Genomic DNA, 19,495 nt, shown 5'->3' on the forward strand with positions numbered 1-19,495 from the left:
AAACTCTGCCACCCGCAACCTCAATTCATGACCCCTAGCTTTACCATTTTTCCTTTCTCTGGAAAATATTTATTTCTATATTAATACCTTTCAAGTATTTAAATGTCTCTGTCATTACTCCCTTGTCCCTCCCTCTCCTCTAGAGCACAGTTCTTCAACCGCCGGTCCGCAAAAAAATCTTGCCGGTCCGCGAAGGATTTGGGTTCCCCCACCGCAATGAAAGGTGCCGGCGTCAGCTGACTTGCAACTTCCTGTTGCCGTCGCTGTGCCAGGACTCCTGCTGCGTGTGCTTCTGCCTTGTCTCCGTACCTCCAGACCAGCAGCGGCAGCTCTGTGTGCTTTTAACTTCGGCACAGAGCTGCCCCTAAGTAGTAGTTTAGCGCGGTTTTCATGAGGCAGCCTCGGGGCCTTTGCTAGGCTGGCCCGCTTCGATGATGCGATTTGGGCCGGCCTAGCAAAGGCCCCGAGGCTGCCTCATGAAACCGTGCTAAACTACTGCTTAGGGGCAGCTCTGTGCCGAAATTAAAAGCACACAGAGCTGCCGCTTGCCTAAAGACTCTTGGGCCGCTGAAGGAGGGCAAAGAGCAGCTGTCTTGGAGGTTTCCCTTCCTCTCACCTTTGCAGGTCCCTTTTTTCCACCTTTTTTTTTTTCCTTCAAACGGTAACGGGCCCCAGCATCGACATCAAGTAAATTCCACTGTTCCTTGCAAGCGGTTCTGCTCGGCCAAAGCTTCCCCTCTGACATGAGCCACCCTCAGGGGAAAGAAAGTGACCCGCAAAGGTGAGGGGAAGGGGGGCAGATGATGGAAGTTGGGGAGGGAGAGAGAAGGGGCAGATGATGGAATGGAGATGAGAAAGAGAAGGGGACAGATGATGGAAGTGAGAAGAAGGGAGAGAGAGCAGAAGGCAGATGGATGTCAGTTGAGAGGGGAGAGCAGATGCTGAATGGAAGTGGGGAAAGAACACATACTGGATGGAAGGAAGAGATAAATAAAGGGGGAAGAAAATAGTAAGATAATGGAGGGGTGAGGGAAAGGGGTGACAAGCTGTGAGTAGACACAGTGAAAAGAGGGAAACAGGACTAAATAGTAAGAAAGAATTTAATTTAGATGGAGGCAGAAAATAGAGAAGGAAGACCAGAGAAGAAAAGGGAAGAGAGAGCAGAAAACGATATCAAATCTGAGTGGAGGAAATGAGAAGAGAGAGATGCTAAAAAACCACAGGGGGAGGGAAGGACAGAGATGCCAGAACATGAGGGGAACAGAAGGAAGATGAAGGATGCCAGACCAAATTGGGGGGGGGGGGGCAGGATGAGAGATGGTAGGGAAAGACAGACAGTGAATGGAAGGGGAAGATGCTGGACTGAAGAGACAGAGAAGGTTATCATGCCGCTGTACTGGGCCATGGTACGCCCTCATCTGGAGTACTGCGTCCAGCACTGGTCACGGTACATGAAAGAAGGACACTGAACTACTTGAAAGGGTCCAGAGAAGAGCGACTAAGATGGTTAAGGGGTTGGAGGAGCTGCCGTACAGCGAAAGATTAGAGAAACTGGGCCTATTTTCCCTCGAACAGAGGAGATTAAGAGGGGACATGATCGAAACATTCAAGATACTGAAGGGAATAGACTTTAGTAGAGAAAGACACTATTCACCCTCTCCAAGGTAGGGAGAACGAGAGGGCACTCTCTAAAGTTGAAAGGGGATAGATTCCGTACAAACGTAAGGAAGTTCTTCTTCACCCAGAGAGTGGTAGAAAGCTGGACGCTCTTCCAGAGGCTGTTATAGGGGAAAACACCCTCAAGGATTCAAGACAAGTTAGACAAGTTCCTGCTGAACAAGAAACGTGCACTGGTAGAGTTAGTCTCAGTTAGGGTACTGGTCTTAGACCAGAGGGCCGCCGCGTGAGCGGACTGCTGGGCATGATGGATCACTGGTCTGACCCAGCAGTGCAATTTTTATGTTCTTAGGGCAGATGCTGGATGGAAGAGAGTGAAAAGGCAATGAAAGCAGAAACCAGAGACGACAAAAGGTAGAAAAAAATAATTTTATTTCTATCTTGTGATTCAAATATATCAGATTTGAAATATGTATGCTAGACATAACTGAGGAGTGCAAAGCCCAGGCAGTGCTTCTTTAGCTTCCAGCTGGCTTAGGGCTCTCTCTGACCAGGGGGCAGTTGCCCTAGTTCCACTCCCCTAACACCATTCCTGTCATGTGTGACTGTGGTATTCTGTTACATGATATTTGTATAGCATTCTGTAATAATTTGGCTTATTCAGTTTTCTTGATAGTAGAGGGGATATATGTGAAGGATATATGTGATTATTTGTATTTATAAAATGATAATTGTATAGAATATTGTTTCAATTTATACTTTAATAAAGTATGTTCAATATAAATCATAACTATTTGAGGCTTTTGCGGATGGGATCAGATGGTTTGTGGGACCGAGTTCGCGGGGACGGGGCGGCAATGGTTTTAAAAAAAAATTTCAGTCTTAGTAGTTTGCCGGTCCACAAAATAATTATTTTATTTCCGCCGGTCCATAGGTGTAAAAAAGTTGAAGAATACTGCTCTAGAGTATACATATTCAGGTCTTTCAATCTATTCTTATATGTCTTTTGGCGCAGGCCCCATACTATTTTTGTTGATTTTCTCTGGAGTGCTTCAAGCCTTTTTACATCCTTAGCCAGATACGGCCTCCAAAACTGAACACAGTACTACAGGTGGGGGCCTCACAAATGACCTCTACAGGGGCATCAACACCTATGGTACTTTCTTCTGCTGGTTATGCCTCTTTTTATACAGCCCAGCATCCTTCTGGCAACAACCAATGCCTTGTCACACTGTTTCGTTACCTTCAGATCCTCAGATACTATCACCCCAAGATCCTTCTCCCCATCCGTGAATAATAGCTTCTCACCTCTCAGCACATAAGGTTTTCTTGAATTTTTACTCTCCAAGTGCATCACTCTGCACTTATTCATGTTGAATTTTAGTTGCCAAACAGACAATTCTTCTAACTTTTGCAGATCCACCCCTCCGGGGTGTCCACACTCTGTTACAAGTCTTGGTTTCATCCGCAAAAAGGCAAACCTTACCTTCAGCAAGGTTGCTCACAAATATATTGAATAGAATCAGCCCCAACACCAATCTTTGTGGCACTCCACTACTCACCTTTCCTTCCTCCGAGCTAATTCCATTAACCACAACCCTCTGGCGTCTGTCCTTCAACCAGTTTCTAATCTAGTTCACCTCTCTAGGTCTTAATTTCAGCTGTCAAGTTTGTTCAAGAACTTCCTATGAGAAACTGCATTAATGGCTATGTTGAAATCTGAGTAAATTATATCTAGCGTACTTCCTCAATCTAATTGTCTGGTTACTCAGTCAAAGAATTCAATCAAATTCATTTGACACAATTTACCTTTAGTAAAGTCATGTTGTCTCGGATTTTGTAACCCATTTGATTCTAGGAATTCTACTATCCTAATTTCCAACAATGCTTCCATTATTTTTCCAATAACCGAAGTGAGGCTTACCAGCCTGTAGTTTCCCATGGGAGTGGCCTTAAGGATCTGGACAATCGCAGTCTTAGGCCAGACACAATTTTGTATACGATGTTTGTGTGTGATTCTCAAAAGTCGCTTAGGCAGCTGCTGAGACCAGGGATCCTATACAGAATCAGGTCCTTTGTGTTTATATTGCATACCTCTATGATATTGCTTGATTATGCTCTTTTTAACAATATAAATGAAATGAATGAATTGCCATCCCACATTCGATGGATCATTTTACTAGACACTTAAACATTTGCTTTTATAATTCATCTTTTTTGGCCTAGCAATTTTTGGTTAATATTAGTTTTCCTTTTCAAAGTATTTGTAGCATGTAAAATTGTTACTAGCATTACTCTACACACACTATGCATTATACCATTAATTATGGCTGTCACATTTTGTGCATAATTTTTTTCAGTATGATATATTTATGGTCGTTGGCTTGTTGCCTTATGCTTTACACATTATTTTGGCCTCAAAGATTTTTTCTTTTTTTCATTTACTTCCTGTCTTTTCTCTTTAATACACCATGCACCTGCTCACATATATCATTATAACGGATTATCCATTTAGTTTTCACTTCTGTACCTGTTAACATATATCACTTTAAAGTAGTATTACAAGTAAGTTTCACTTTATTTACTTTTTAAGCCTCTTATAGGTCTCGCCACATAATCCAGTCGTTTTGGTTTTAGTTCTAACAATATTTTGTATTTTTACACATTACAGAGTTTTTATGTTAAAATTAAATCAGGCCATATTCAGTATTACAGACAATTTTTGAATCCCTACAATGGATACACCCTTCCTTTTAGTTTTGTCTAATCATTTCAGATTTCTCATTTTCCCACGTAATTGATGATACCACGCACGCTGCACAGACACATTTCACCTGCCATTTTCTTGGCTCATATACGATTCTACAGCAGTATGACAGGTTAGTTTGCTACTTTTCTGTGCTAAATTGTTCATCACTGCTATAAGATTATGGTCAGTCTCTGGCACCTCTGATTCTCATTGTTAACTCAGTTGTTCATGAGTGCATGTGAAAGTTTTATATTTTTTAGGTTAACACAAGAGTGCACTAGAGAGGTCTTTCATACTATCACAAGTGTATGAGTAAATCAGTTCACCTTGTTTATCCTATAGTTCTTGCCATGACCACAGACATTAAGTAACTCTATTAATATTCACTGGCACATGCTATAATTATACTCAATATGATGTGTTTAAATTGGTGATAGCTCTTACAAAAGGGATTATAATTCGCATAGAGTAGTGCAAGATTTAGTACCACAACATAGGTAAATCTGTTTTATTGTCATTTTATGAAGTGAAAGAAAGCTTTTTGCAACTCATGATTAAACATTAATGTCATTTGAGTGTTTTATTGCTATCATATTTCAGTGTTAGCAGGTTATTATAAACTACACAGTAGTCATAAATTGGTTTCAATATATTTTTACACACGCAATCATTTTTTTCCCCAGTGATTTTACTAAGCAATATTTCATTTACACAATGCAGTAAATACAGAGAGTAGTTTTATTTCTCCAAGACTGAGGTCTGTTATATTTAATTTACCTGGTTCTACTGTTATCAAAGTCTGATCTAACATTAGATATCTTGATCAGTTCTGTATATTACCACATTTGTAGGTTGTTGTTTTTTTATATAAGGGCTCTCTGGTATTGGTGGTTCATTAGTTAATAATATTATTAAACTGTCATCAATCTATTAGCACCCACTGGCACCCTTTGTCACTTACAATATTTTCACTGTATCTTCTATTCTATTAATGTGATCTATTCTTCTTTATCTAGCACCTGATGTCATTGTTTTTTTGGATTCTTATAATGGCTTATTTTTATATGATATTTTTGGCAAGCTATTTCTGTCATCATTTTTGAAGGACTCCTGAAGAAGGCTTTATTTGCCAAAACATAGGCTATGTTGGATCCTGCTACATTATCATTCTACTGTGTCTGGATATTCTTTTACTGCAAAATTTACATTTTAAATAAAGTTTTTCTACATATCTTTATAACCTGTGTCATCCTTATACAGAGGACTACTACTATTTTGCTTTGTACTATTTTTTCTTGTGGATGCTTTTACCCCTCTGCTGTTTTTGTTTTTATGTCAAAACCTGGGTAAGATTGGATCCTATATAAACTATCCAGCACACGTGGAACAACTGGTACTAAAAGTGATGCTCCCAGTTTTTGAACATGGCGCCCTTCTTTAAATTGTGGAAGGGTAGTTTTAGACAATCCTTAGCCCATTCCTTGCAGTCTAGAGTTTCTATTAATTCTGCTCTTGGCTCAGAGTCTAAATCCATTTTTATTGGAAGAGCATGTCCCATCTGTCTAATAAATTTTGTGAAAGACAGACTTTCAGAAACCTTCGACGAGGAGGTGGAGGAGATGGATCTGGGGACACGCCATAGGACTCGTCTAAAGATAGTTCTGGGTAGTTATTAGAAGAATGTTGAGTTAAGTCAGAGTCATACTCTTCAATGTCATGCCTTGGTGATGGAAAGCACCAAGGCGAACATCGGGGTGAGTGTCGAGGAGAAATACCAAATATTGTTTTGAGGAGGGCACCAAAGGATGCTTTGAGATGCTCATCGACGCGAATATCAGTGTCGAATGGAGCAGCGTTGAAAATGAAAAGAACTGTGTTCTACTTAGAAAGCAGGCCTCCTCAACATGGAATGTCGATGGTATGAAGTCCAAGATCGGTTCCTCAAGGATCTTCTGGAGCGATGCTTGGATTGAGATGAGGGTGGATGATATATAGCAGGTTTCTGCACTGTATGTGACTGCAGCTAATTCTTTCTGCCCCAGTTCTCTGATCTGGTCTTGCAGAGATGGTAGAAAAATAATAAATAAGAACGTATTGTAAATGATATTTAGTAGTAGGGTTTCATTCATACCACATAAATAAACTGCTAACATGACACAAATTGTGTATAAAATGAAAGATACAAAAAACGGAGAAAAACAAACCTCAATTGTAAGCAGCCAGGACTACACAAGTACCCTAAGCCGCTTGCATCATCACTGATTTGTAAAAAAACTCCGTACAGATATATGTGCTTAGCTTTCATTCATATATAACCATATTTATATTTTTTATCTTTTCAATATTCTTTAAACGTAAAATGTGTGAAAAAGGTGAAAGAAATCCCAAACTATCTAAAATATTAGCGAGGGCAACAGCTCAGCTGCAAAATTTCAAGCGGTTTCAACAAACGTGGAATCCAAAGCGATAATGTCAGATATAAAAGAAGATACTCATCTGAGGGTGCATGAATTGAAAAAGGAGTCAGTTCCACTTCTGTTGCTCTGTGAGAAGCGTGGAGAGAATTAAATATTAGATGAATCCCCTGAAGTAGCCAATTGGGGCGAAACAGAAAGACTTTTCTGTCGGGATAAGAAGCCAGATATGAGAAGAGAAGAGAGGTTTTTCAATTCATGCACCCTCAGATGAGTAACTTCTTTTATATCTGACATTATCGCTTTGGATTCCACGTTTGTTGAAACCGCTTGAAATTTTGCAGCTGAGCTGTTGCCCTCGCTAATATTTTAGATAGTTTGGGATTTCTTTCACCTTTTTCACACATTTTACGTTTAAAGAATATTGAAAAGATAAAAAATATAAATATGGTTATATATGAATGAAAGCTAAGCACATATATCTGTACGGAGCCCCCAACATAGCCCGGCTGGTGTCCAGGTTTGTGTTGCCGGCGGCATGCTTTCGCACAGGTGATCCACTACAAACCACCACTGCATGCTGTGAGAGGCTAGAGGATTCCACCTCAGCTACCTCTTGTAGTTTTGACACACCGGCGATTACCTGGACAGAAAAGAACGCTGCCAAGACCCAACCAGAATTTGAGCCTAAGAAACTACTCAAAGAGTTACCACCCTGGAACCCAGGACTTGCACACAATCCCAAACTGACATCAGGAGACTGACCACTCCCCCTTCTATGGGAACCATAAAGAAAATGGAATAGTGACCCCAGCCCCCTTGCTACCAAGGGACTGTAATCACTACTCCCTTCCAACAGCACCTAAAGTGACTTTCACCCTGCCCCTGCCTCGCCCCCTGAACAAGAATCTGCGATGGGAGAGAAGAACTCTAGCTTGTAAACTTCTCGAGCTATACTGAGGACCCTCTGGTTGGCAGTGTTCCTGGCCCACTTCCCCTAAAACGAGGCCAGCCAACCCCCTATTGACATGGCAGAGTGGGCCAAGACCCCGTCATTGTGCAGGGCATGAGGTTGAGCTGATTGGGAAGAAGATAAATTAGTCGTCTGAAAGGACTGCTTCTGTGAAAACCTGGACCTAGAACTGAAGGATGTATTATATGAAGCCTTATTCGCCGATTTCCCTGGCCTATACTGCCTGGTATCTCTAAAATGTGGCTTATACAAAGGAGACCTACCCAAACTCCTTGGCCTGTCCTCTGCCCAATGCCAAAGCCAATATTGCCGCCTGGATGCTGCTGACAGAGACATCTGCTTTTCCGATGCCCGGAATACATCATATAAGATACCAGATATGCCAGCCCTGACTCCATATCTGGAAAATCCAGAGGCAAAGCCTCCCCAGACTAACTATCCCATCTGTAATTCACTAGACCCAATGGAGACAAGCTCATGCCGCATAAGCACACAGCTGCCTGTAGAGTCAGGGCTGCCACATCAAAGGATGACTTTAAGGTCGACTCCATTCTCCTGTCTTGAGGATCCTTAAGTGCCACCACCCCTCCCCCTCTACTGACAAAGTGGTCTTCTTAGTAACTGCCGCTACTAGAGCGTCCACCTTTAAAAGCTTGAACATGTCCAGCTCCCCCTGAGACACTGGATATAATTGTCCCATAGGCTTGGCCACCCTATGACCTGCTTCCGGGGTGGCCCACTGCACAGAAATTAACTCCTGCATTGCTTCATGTACCCTTAAAGGCTTTAGGAGGCCTCCTAGTGCCAGCCATAAGGGGATGGCTGTGACAGACACCCCCGGGTCAGAATTAGAAATATGAAGGCATTCTAATACCTTGGAAATAAACGCTGACAATTCCTCCTTATGGAAGAGACGCAGCATGGAGGGATCATCCCCCTCTGACCCAAAGGACTCTTCCATTTCAAAATTCTGTCCGTCGGGATCCCCTGGGGAACCAAAACGAACGAAAGAGAGCTCAGGGCTGTCAGCCCGTCCTTCAGCCTCATCAGGATCTACTCTGCACCGCTTAGACCCCTGCTGACCCCCCCAACCCAATTCGAGGCAGGGCCAGCGAAAAGTAGGCCAAGCTACTCCATGAACTCTCTCCCCCTCCATCCGAGTTTGTCTTTTGCAATAAGCATGCTTTATGAAGCAAAAGAACAAACTCCGAGGAGAATGGCAAAGACCCTGCTTGGACTAACTCCCAGGTTGTGTCTCCCAACACCTCCTTCTCCCCAATCGCAGGCTTAAAAACACTCCGACACCCTTCTACGTCCGGGAAGGCCATTCCTGTGGCGGCACTGCTAATGCGACTTTAACATCCCTAATCATGTCAGCTGCAATATGCACCAGCAGGACCTCCGGCGCTGACAAAGTCGTTCCCGCATCTCCTGCACACGCGGCCGAACACACACCCGCTGGCGTTCTCTGCTTCCCACAGCGGAAACATTGTTTTGCAGCTTCTGTCGCCATGCACACCGTGTCCCCCCTTGACTTTGACAAGCGCTCTCAGCCTGCACACCACTAAGACTGTGATCCACCAAGAACTAACGTGTACCTGGCACTTGCAAGACGACGGAGGATATCCTGCACTGCAAAAACACCAAGGCTGACTGTAGCTGTGTTTATTGTATAGCTATGTTAAGTTTAGAAATCTGTTTCACTATTGCTGATGCTTTATATTAGCTATGCTATATTCAATCATTACTGATGCAGAGTTAAAAATATATGTATTAGTATTGGGTTTTTTTTTCTGTATTGCTGTTTACTGTTCTATAATGCCAATAAACAGATTTGAAGTTAAAAACAAAACACAAGACTGTGCCTGCAAACCTGGCTCGAGTTTTTTTTTTTTAAATGGGAAAGAAGAACTCAGAACCAACTTCCTCCAATAACTCCACGGGCAGGGAGGGTGGGGAAAGGACCTGGGAGGGCCAAAGTGAAGCCCCAAAAGTCGTCTCAGTCTGACTGATACCCCTGGTCTCTTACTGAAGTCGAAGCAACAGGAGAACAATATCCATACATTTCCATGAACTAAATCCAAGAGATAGAGAGATAGAGCATACTAATGGCCAAGAGGGGTTCCATCCAAGATATACTCCTGCAAATCAGTTCTCTATCTCCACCTGATGGTAGATGTGTGCTATCCCACTAGTCATAAGAAATGCCTTCACCGGATCAGCCCCTAGGTCCATCTGGTCCGGCGACCCGCACACGCGGAGGCCAAGCTAGGTGTTCCCTAATGGACACCTTGTTCACCTGTATCCCTCAATGTGATTTGCAAGAAGGTGTGCATCCAACTTGCCCTTGAATCCCAGAATGGTGGTCTCTGTCACAACCTCCTCCGGGAGAGCATTCCAAGCGTCCACCACTCGCTGTGTGAAGCAGAACTTCCTTACATTAGTCCTGAGTCTGCCGCCCCTTAGTTTTAGTCCATGTCCTCTTCTTCGAGTCACTTTTGACAATGTGAATAACGAAGTTTCTTGCTCTATTTTGTCGAAACCTTTCAGTATTTTAAAAGTCTCTATCATATCCCCTCGCAGCCTTCTCTTCTGGAGGGTGAACAATCCCAATTTTTCGAGGCGTTCTTTGTAGCTCAAATTCTCCACACCTTTTATTAGTTTCGTGGCTCATCTCTGCACCCTCTCCAGCAGGGTTATATCCTTCTTTAGGTAGGGAGACCAGTGTTGGACACAGTATTCCAAGTGTGGTCTGATCATTGCTCTATAAAGTGGCATTATGACATCCGCCGATCTACTCGTGATGCCCTTCTTTATCATGCTCAACATCCTGTTTGCTTTCTTTGCTGCCGCTGAACATTGAGCCGACGGCTTCAGGGTCCTGTCTATCAGTACCCTCAGGTCCCTTTCTTGTTTGCTCTTGCCCAATGTTACACCTAACATTTTATATTCTTGTTCTTTGTTTTGCCTGCCCATGTGCATCACTTTGCATTTTTCTATATTAAATTTCATCTGCCACTTTTCTACCCATTTCTCCAGTTGGTTCAAATCTCTTTGAAGTGCATCTCTGTCCATTTTCGACCCAACTGCCCGACATAGTTTTGTATCATCTGCAAACTTGATTATGTTACTTGTTGTTTCTTCTTCTAGGTCATTTATGAAGATATTGAATAAGATGGGCCCAAGAACCGAGCCCTGGGGCACGCTGCTCGTCACCTTCTCCCAGTCTGAGAACTTCCCATTTATGCCCACCCTCTGCAATCTGTTCTCCAGCCATTTGCCTATCCATCTTAGTATATCCCCTTCTATTCCATGGCTTTATAGTTTCCCCAGAAGCCTTGCGTGTGGTACCTTGTCGAATACTTTCTGAAAGTCCAAGTATACGATATCCACCGGTTCTCCGCTATCAATTTGTTGGTTCACCTTCTCAAAATATTGAAGCAAATTTGTCAAACATGACTTCCCCTTCCTGAAACCGTGTTGACTAGCTCTCATCAGGTCATGATTATCCAGGTGCTGCACTATGCTATCCTTAATTAGTGCTTCAACCATCTTCCCAGGAACCGACGTAAGACTCACAAGTCTATAGTTTCCTGGTTCTCCCCTTGATCCTTTTTTGAAGATTGGGATTATATTACATTAAATTACATTAGGGACTTCTATTCCGCCTATACCTTGCAGTTCAAGGCGAATTACAAAAGAGCTAACTGGACATTTCCAGTGAAGTTACAACAGTTTTGTTTTTTTTTGGTTACAAGGGAGGAGAGGTAGCTGGATTAATTTCGGAAGAACTTGCAAATTGGATATTAAATTGACTGTACGTTACTGTGTGATATAACAAATAGATTACAGTTAGAGTACAAATAAGATTATGTTACATTTCAGGGATCTGAATACTTGGTTGGTGTTTTGGGGAGGAAGAGATTATTTAAGTGGAAGTTTTGGGGGAGAATTTATCTAGGAGGAGGGGGAAGGTTTGGGTTAAGATATCTGGATAAATTTTTTGAAAAGTAGGGTTTTGATTTATTTTCGAAAAGTTTTGAAGTCGCCGTTGCCGTCAACATTCGCTATCCTCCAGTCGTCTGGTATTTGCCCAGTTCTAATTGACAAGTTAGCTAGGGATTGTAACAGTTCTCCGATTTCTACCTTAAGCTCCTTTAGCACTCTTGGATGAATTCCCTCCGGTCCAGGGGATTTATCACTTTTAGTTTGTCGATCTGATAGTATATCATGTCCAAATCCACATTCACTGTGGTGAGGCTTTCCTCAATTTCTCCCTTGAATACTCTTCCTGTTTCAGGTATTGATGCAGTGTTCTCCTTGGTAAAGACAGACGCAAAGAATGAATTTAGCCTACCTGCAATCTGTTTGTCTTCCTTGATGTACCCTTTTCTTCCTTGGTTGTCGAGAGGGCCCACTTCCTCTTGTGCTGGTTTTTTTCCTTTTATGTATCTAAAAAAGGGCTTGAAGTTCTTGGCTTCTTGCGCAATCTTTTCCTCATAGGCCTTTTTGGCCTCTCTTACCGCCTTGTGACATTTCTTCTGGTCGACCTTGTGACTGTTCCAGGCCTCTGTTGTTTGTTCATGCTTCCATTTTTTAAACGAGTTCCTCTTTTCCCTTATCGCATCCTTCACCTCCTTAGTTAGCCAAGCTGATTCTCCTTTGTTCTTATTTTTCCTTCCTTTGGATATCTGCGGGATGTAGAGATTCTGTGCTTCAGTGATGGTATTTTTTACTAGGGACCATGCTTGTTCGACCGTTTTGAGTTTGTCCGTCCTTTTCTTGAGCCGTTTTTTTATCATGGCTCTCATGCTGCAATATTTCCCTTTTCTGAAGTTAAAGGTTGTGGTTTGGGTCTTGGTTCGTTTCCCCTTCCCGATGCCGATTTTAAAGTTGATCATGCTGTGATCGCTCGTCCCCAGCGGGACCGTGACTTCTACTTCTGATGTCCTTCCAGTTATACCATTCAGGACCAAGCCCAAAATTGCGGTTCCTCTTGTCGGTTCTCCCACCATTTGTTCTAGGAAGCAGTCCCCTATCATTTCCAGGAATTTTGTTTCCTTGCTGAAGTTTGAGGTTCCAAGGTTCAAGTTTATCCCTGGAAAGTTGAAGTCTCCCTTGATCGTTACGCTACCCATTTTACATCTATAGTTGATTTCCTCTATCATTTCAGCATCTGTTTCCTCCGTCTGTCCTTGGGGTCAGTAAAAGAGTCCAATTTTTGTGTCTGTTAGTATTGTCTAGGAATCTTAATCCAGAGGGACTCCAGTTTTTCTTTTTCTTCCGTCTTCCCTTCTCTGATAGACTCTACTCCTTCATGGACATAGAGGGCAATACCTCCCCCTTTTTGTCCTATTCTATCTCTTCTGTACAGTTTATAGCCCTGCAGTACTGTGTCCCATTCATTTTCCTCGTTCCACCATGTTTCTGTAATTCCAATGATATCTAGTTCTTATCGTCTTGCTAGTGCTTCCAGTTCCCCCATTTTGTTTCTCAAGCTTCTGGCATTCGTGTACAAACATTTGAGCTCCTTTCGTGCTACTTTCTTGGACTTTTTAGACTTTGCATCCCTTTTTGCATCTATTTGCTTTCTTTTTGGATCTATTTGCGCTCTTTTTCTGTCAGTTTTGATTTCAACATGCTCATCCCCTTTATTCGAGCATTTGCTTGTAGTTCCATCTTTGGAGTCACCTGATGCCCAGGCCATCGACTGGTTGTCGACTGTCGGCTCTCCCCTGATCCTTAGTTTAAAGCCTTCTCAATGGACTTCTTCATGTATTCAGCCAATACTCTCGCTCCTTGCGTGGTGAGGTGTAGGCCGTCCTTTCTATAGTATCTGCTTCTTCCCCAGAATGCCATCCAGTTTCGCACGAAGTCGAAACCTTCCTCATCGCACCATCGTCTCATCCAAGCATTAATTGCTCGCAGCTCATCCTGTCTCTTTCCATCCGCTCTCGGTACCGGGAGGATCTCTGAGAAAGCCACTTTCACCTCCCTGCCCTTGAGTTTTCTTCCGAGTGAGCGGAGCTGGCCCTTCACCTCTTCCGTTGTACTTCCGTCCACTCACATCATTGGTCCCCACGTGGACAAGCACGGCAGTGTCCTCTCCTCCTGCACTGTCAATGATCCTGGTGATTCTTCTGGCCACGTCCTTCACTCTTGCACCAGGCAGGCAGGTGGCCAGTCTATCTTCTCTTCCTCCTGTGATGTGGCTGTCCACGTTGCGTATAATGGAATCTCCAATGATGATCCCTATCTTCGTTGTTCGGGGATTCTTAGGGGGTCGTAGGTCCGTGTCCATGGTGTAGAATCTGTCTTCCATCTTTTGGGTGCATCTCCAGATGGGCTCTCATTTTTTCTAAGTGTGAGGTCTGCCCCGACCTCCGCTTCAGCCTACATTAGTGGTACCTCCTTCCATATCGCCTGGGCCCTCTTCCTTGGTACTGATCTCAAGCCCTGGGACCTGCACATGTTGCTGGTGGGCATCCTCGATGAATCTCTCCAAATCCTCGATCACTTCTCTGGTACTGGACTCCCCTAGCAACTTCTTCTGCTTGTGGTTTTCTTCTGTCATAGCGAGGAATTCTTCAAGTTCTATCACAGTTCCTTACAGCAGCCAGACTTGCTGTTTCAGGCTATCCAGCTCCTCGCATCGACTGCACACGTATGCCCTAGTCCCCGAGGGGAGGTAGTCATACATGTTGCAGCCAGTGCAGAAGACTGGAAAGCTCATCTTCATGCTTTTGTGGACGATTATATCCTGTTCCCCTTCTGGATTGTCTGCGCTTTATGTGAACCTTCTGTCCCAGCCGGCTGTGTGACCTGACCCTCTGTTTCTTTGCAAAGGCGTTCTCGCTAAGGCGAGCACCTTTGCCGCTCGCCTTCGCCACGCGCTGAACGGCTGCGTGCCGTTGGCTTCCCCCTTTTAAAGGGGAGTCCGGGCGCTGTCGCCGCTGGTGACGCGGTGTGGGTGGGCGGAGCTTAACTTGCTGCTGCCCGCCCCTTGCCGCCGCTTCCTGCTTCCTCCTCCCGATGTCCTCTCTTCCTCCTCCTACAGCCGCTGCGCTGCTTCTGTGACCGCTGCTTCTCCACGCGGTCTGCTGGGCCTTCGCGCCGTTGGTTTCCCCTTTTAAGGGGGAGTCCGGGCGCTGTCGCCGCTGGTGACGTGGTGCAGGTGGGCGGAGCTTACTCTTGCCGCTGCCCGCCCCTCGCCGCCGCTTCCTGCTTCCTCCTCCCGATGTCCTCTCATCCTCCTCCTACAGCTGCTGCGCTGCTTCTGTGACCGCTGCTTCTCCATGCGGTCTGCTGGATTCATCTGCTGCCGGCGCTAAGGAATATGACATTCTCTGCAGTAATCCTTAGAGTGCCCTTCTGCTCTGCTGTGAGCCATGTGAATTTGTCATACAGACTGAACAGTACTTTTTTCCACATCTTTGGGTGGTGGGAGGTGGTCAGTGACCACTGGGAGAGTAGGGAGGATCATGCCTTAATTCCTCCAGTGGTCATCTAGTCAGTTTGGGCATCTTTTTAGCATTAGATACTTTTAAAACAAGTCTAGCTGCAAACATCTAAAAAAAAAAAGCTATGGACCTTTTTTTAAAGATTTGATTATCCCTGCTGAGCATCCAAGTCCTAAGCCTGCCCAAAACACACTTCTAACATGCCCCCTTAAGATTTAGACATGACCAGAAAGACATCTAAAAAGTCTGTTTTGAGAATGTCCACTTGGATGTTTTGACTATAAGACGTCCAAATGCTGGTTTATGTGCTCTTTTGGGCATCTATATTTTTTGAAAATGAGCCCCATTGGCTGGAATGTCTCAAATATTACATTTTACTTTATTTTTATTTGTATACTACAATGCGTTAAGCTCGTGACTATTATGATATTTATTTATTGATATGTTTAATTTTATTTATGGATATATGACCCCTGAAGCAGCCTGTTTAGGCAAAACATGGTTATGTTAGGTTGGTTTATCCATTACTAATAAAACTAATTTGGACTTGACATCTTGGTATCATTGGTCTGCTTGTGTTTGTTATCTTCAACTGTAGATAATATCCTCACTTTTCTGCTTCTTTCAGAGCATATCTCCATACACTACAAATCATCCTTCCAGTAGATACTATACAATATACATGTGGATAGCAGATGTATAAATATATATATACTAGTGTTTTAGCCCATTGCATTCATTACAGTAACGGGTGCTAGAAGAGCCCCACCTATACCCTGACCCTGACTCTGACCTCACCCATGCCCCGCCTCTATCATCCCGGACCCTGTCTCCCATGATCCCAGTCCCACCACTTCACCTTTCACCATTTCCTTTGTACCCTTTTGGCCCTCATAGATCCTCCATTGTATGTATCACTTGACAGGGTCTTTACTTATCCGAGGCGGCAGCAGCAGTCCTGATGTACCCTTTCCTCCCTCGGTGCCCCCAAAGCAGCAGTGGTCCTACCATTTCCATCTCTCCCTTTCACATCCTCTACCATCTATCTCTGACCCTGTTTCACCCCTTTTGGCATCTTTCCCTTTCCTGTCTCCCTCTGTCCTTTCCCAAGACCATCTCTCTCCTGCCCCCTCCACAATCCCTGAAGTCTATCTTTCCCTATCCCTTACCATCTCTCCTGGTCCCCCTAGTAGCCCCTCTGTCCTTCTCATCTATCTGTCTCTGTCTTTCTCTCCTTTCCTCACTTGAGTCCAACATCTCTCCCTTCTCCCACTCCCTCCCCCGAATCCATCACCTCCTGTCTCTGCGGAGCTTTCGCAGCTCCTCCTCGTCCTCCTCCAGCCAGGCTTCAGCCATCTACACTGGCTCCAGGCTCGGCTGCCGTGGCCTGCAGCCGCCGACAGCCGCCGCGGCTGACATCTGCCTCGGGGGGGGAGAGAGAGAGAGAGATTCTTGTGTGCGCCGGGAAAGGGTGCAAGGGGTGGGGGGGAAGGGGGCCACGACAGTGGTGAACGACGGCGGCGAAGTTACAGTGAGGGAGGGAGGGAGTAGAAGCGCGCATGTGCACTCTTGCCCACGGGGCCCTACAGCTCACGGAAATGGAACACGCAGGTGGGAGTGCGCATGCGTGCTTAGGGTTTTATTATCTTAGAAATATATAGCTCACCCTATACATTAACAGAAAATATTTACAATTTAGTTCATACATAGCTCACATGCACACATACCTCCCAGAAACCAGTTGCTTCTCTCTTTGAGTACGGCATTGGGCCTCTTTCCATGATAATGGTTGTTGAAAGCTCTTTATATGCTCTTTGAAGACATACACATAGAGCTGATTGTCATTAGTCACTGTGCCTAGAAAGGGAAAAAGAGAGATCAGTGAATACTAAGGGCTTGAGCTGTCCCTTCAGAAACAATTCCTAAGAAATGTATGAATATGGAGGAGAACTCTCAGTTAATAGCAGCCAAATCACTCAATTGCACATGGGGTGTCAGACAAACTTGATTTGGTATTCACAGCAACTGCTCAAAGGCCATTAATGCTGCTTACTCAAGCATAGCACAACTCCCTACTATAAATGTGACATTTAATAACTAAATCTTTAAAAAGAGATTATGTACTTACCCTGGTAAGCTCTTTTTCAGTAGATAGGTGAGACATTCTAGACAAGTGGTAGTGTCCTCATGGCCACGTACCATCTGCAGAAGGAATCCAATTCAGATTTTTCTCTGTGCCTCTTCTGTACTTCACTGAGCTCCTTAGTTCCAACTACAGTTAGTACCCAAGCACCAAGGGCCACCAAACCAAAGTGAAGAAGACATACCCATAACAATCAAGGTCATAAATAACTGTTCTGCTGAAAGGAGTAACATGAGAATATCAGCTGCATATAGCTAGCAAAAAACCTAAAGGGAGCTCAGAAACTACTTCCACTGAAAAGAGGACAAAGTTAGATTATGGTAATTTAGTATATGCAGGCATTGGGTTGGGACAGTTGAAGCGTTTGCAAAAGTGCAGAATACTGCAATTAGATTACTAGGCCAAGCGTTTATTCGTGATCATGTGACACCTTTGTATTTAAAATTCCATTGGTTACCAATGGAATTTAGGATCAAATTTAAGATCTTAATGTTAGCACATAGAGAATTATTTCAGTTACAGCCTTGACAGAATGAATCAGCACAAACAAATGGTCAGAAAGACAAAACTCATTTATGATCTCTAGATAGCAACGAAGCACTCCATGCATATCTAGGTTTCTCAAAATACGATACTGTGACTTTGAAACAGTAGGCTGAAAAACAGGCAAAGGGACACCCTGATTAACATGGAAAGCAGAAAGAAAAGAACCGTGCGCAAGGAAATTCACTGCAAGAAAGAGCCTAGGGTGTGGAAACACACTCCACTAATGGAACAGCGACCAGAAAGACCGTCTTGAGCATCAGTCTAAGAGGGAGGCATCCAAAGGGGCTCAAATGGAGTCTTGGAAAGACTAGACAGCATCAGGTTGAGGTCCCATGAAAGGACCGGCAGAGTAATTGGTGGTCTAATGCGAAGAGCCCTTTTCAGAAATCTGGCCATGTCAGGGTGAGACACCAAAGACGAAGGATGACTGCGGGCTTGAAAACAAGAGAGCCCAGCCACTTGGATCCAAAGGGTCGCCAAAGTGAGGCCATGATCAAGACCAGCCTGGACAAAAGTCAGCATTGGTATGAGGAAAATTTGGTCCACTCCTTAATGCAGAATTCTTTCAGCTGTGAGCTTTTTGAGGGATTTCTTGCATGTACAGCCCATCTCAATGGGATTAAGACCAGGGCTTTGACTTGGCCACTCCAGGACTCTCCATTTCTTAGTTTTCAGCCAGTCCTTGGTGGATTTACTGGTATGTCTTAGGTCACTATCGTGTTGCAGGGTCCAGTTCCATTTCAGCTTTAATTTTCTTACAGGTGGTCTCACATGTTCCTCAAGCACCCTTGAATCCACCATGAATTCTACCAAGACAGTAGAATTCATGGTGGATTCTATGATGGTGAGCTGCAGCAAAGTATCCCCAAACCATGATATTTCTACCTCCATGCTTCACAGTTGGTATGAGACTGTTTTCCTGGAATTATGTTTTTGGTGTACGCCAAACATGTCCTTTTTTCTGGTGTCCAAATAATTCAATTTTAGACTCATTTGTCCATAGAACACTATTCCAGAAGTCCTGGTGTTTGTTTGTGTTCTCTCTTGCAAACTTCAGTCTGGCCTTGATGTTTCTCTTAAGAGAGCAAAGGTTTCCTCCTTGCACACCTCCCATGCAAGTTAAATTTGTGATCTCTTTCTGATTGTAGAAGCATGCACTTTCACATCAACAGTAGAAAGAGCCTGCTGTAGGTCCAGTGATGACATTTTAGGGTTTTTGGCGACTTCTTTTAGCATCTTGCAGTCTGCTCTGTGGGTCAACTTGCTTGGACGGCCAGACCTGCGCATGTTGGCAGTTGTTTGGAAAGTCTTCCACTTGTACACTATTTGCCGGACCATGGAATGGCTAATGCCAAATTCTTTTGAGATCTTTTAAAATCCCATAACAGAATTATAAGCTGCTACAATCTTCTTTCTGAAGGCCTCAGACAGCTCTTTTGATCTCACCATGGTGTTCACTTTCACGCAGCAGTCATGAGCACACCAAACTAAATGTATGAGGTTGAAGTAGGCCTTTCAAAATGCTAAGTAACGCTATTCTAATCATGTGCACCTGATGTGATACACCTGTGTGTGATCTGAGCCACTTTAATC

At 44.0% G+C, this 19,495-nt stretch overlaps 1 protein-coding gene across 1 annotated transcript in view; it reads right to left on the reverse strand.

Moving 5' to 3' along the window:
• MCM3AP (minichromosome maintenance complex component 3 associated protein) overlaps positions 1–19,495 on the reverse strand; it is a 556,273-nt gene that overhangs the window by 24,311 nt on the left and 512,467 nt on the right. The window contains 1 exon segment of the mRNA XM_033944925.1: positions 16,941–17,070. Coding sequence (XP_033800816.1) covers positions 16,941–17,070 — 130 coding nt within the window.

This window comes from Geotrypetes seraphini, chromosome 5 (genome assembly GCF_902459505.1).
Source record: "Geotrypetes seraphini chromosome 5, aGeoSer1.1, whole genome shotgun sequence".
Classification (NCBI taxonomy): domain Eukaryota; kingdom Metazoa; phylum Chordata; class Amphibia; order Gymnophiona; family Dermophiidae; genus Geotrypetes; species Geotrypetes seraphini.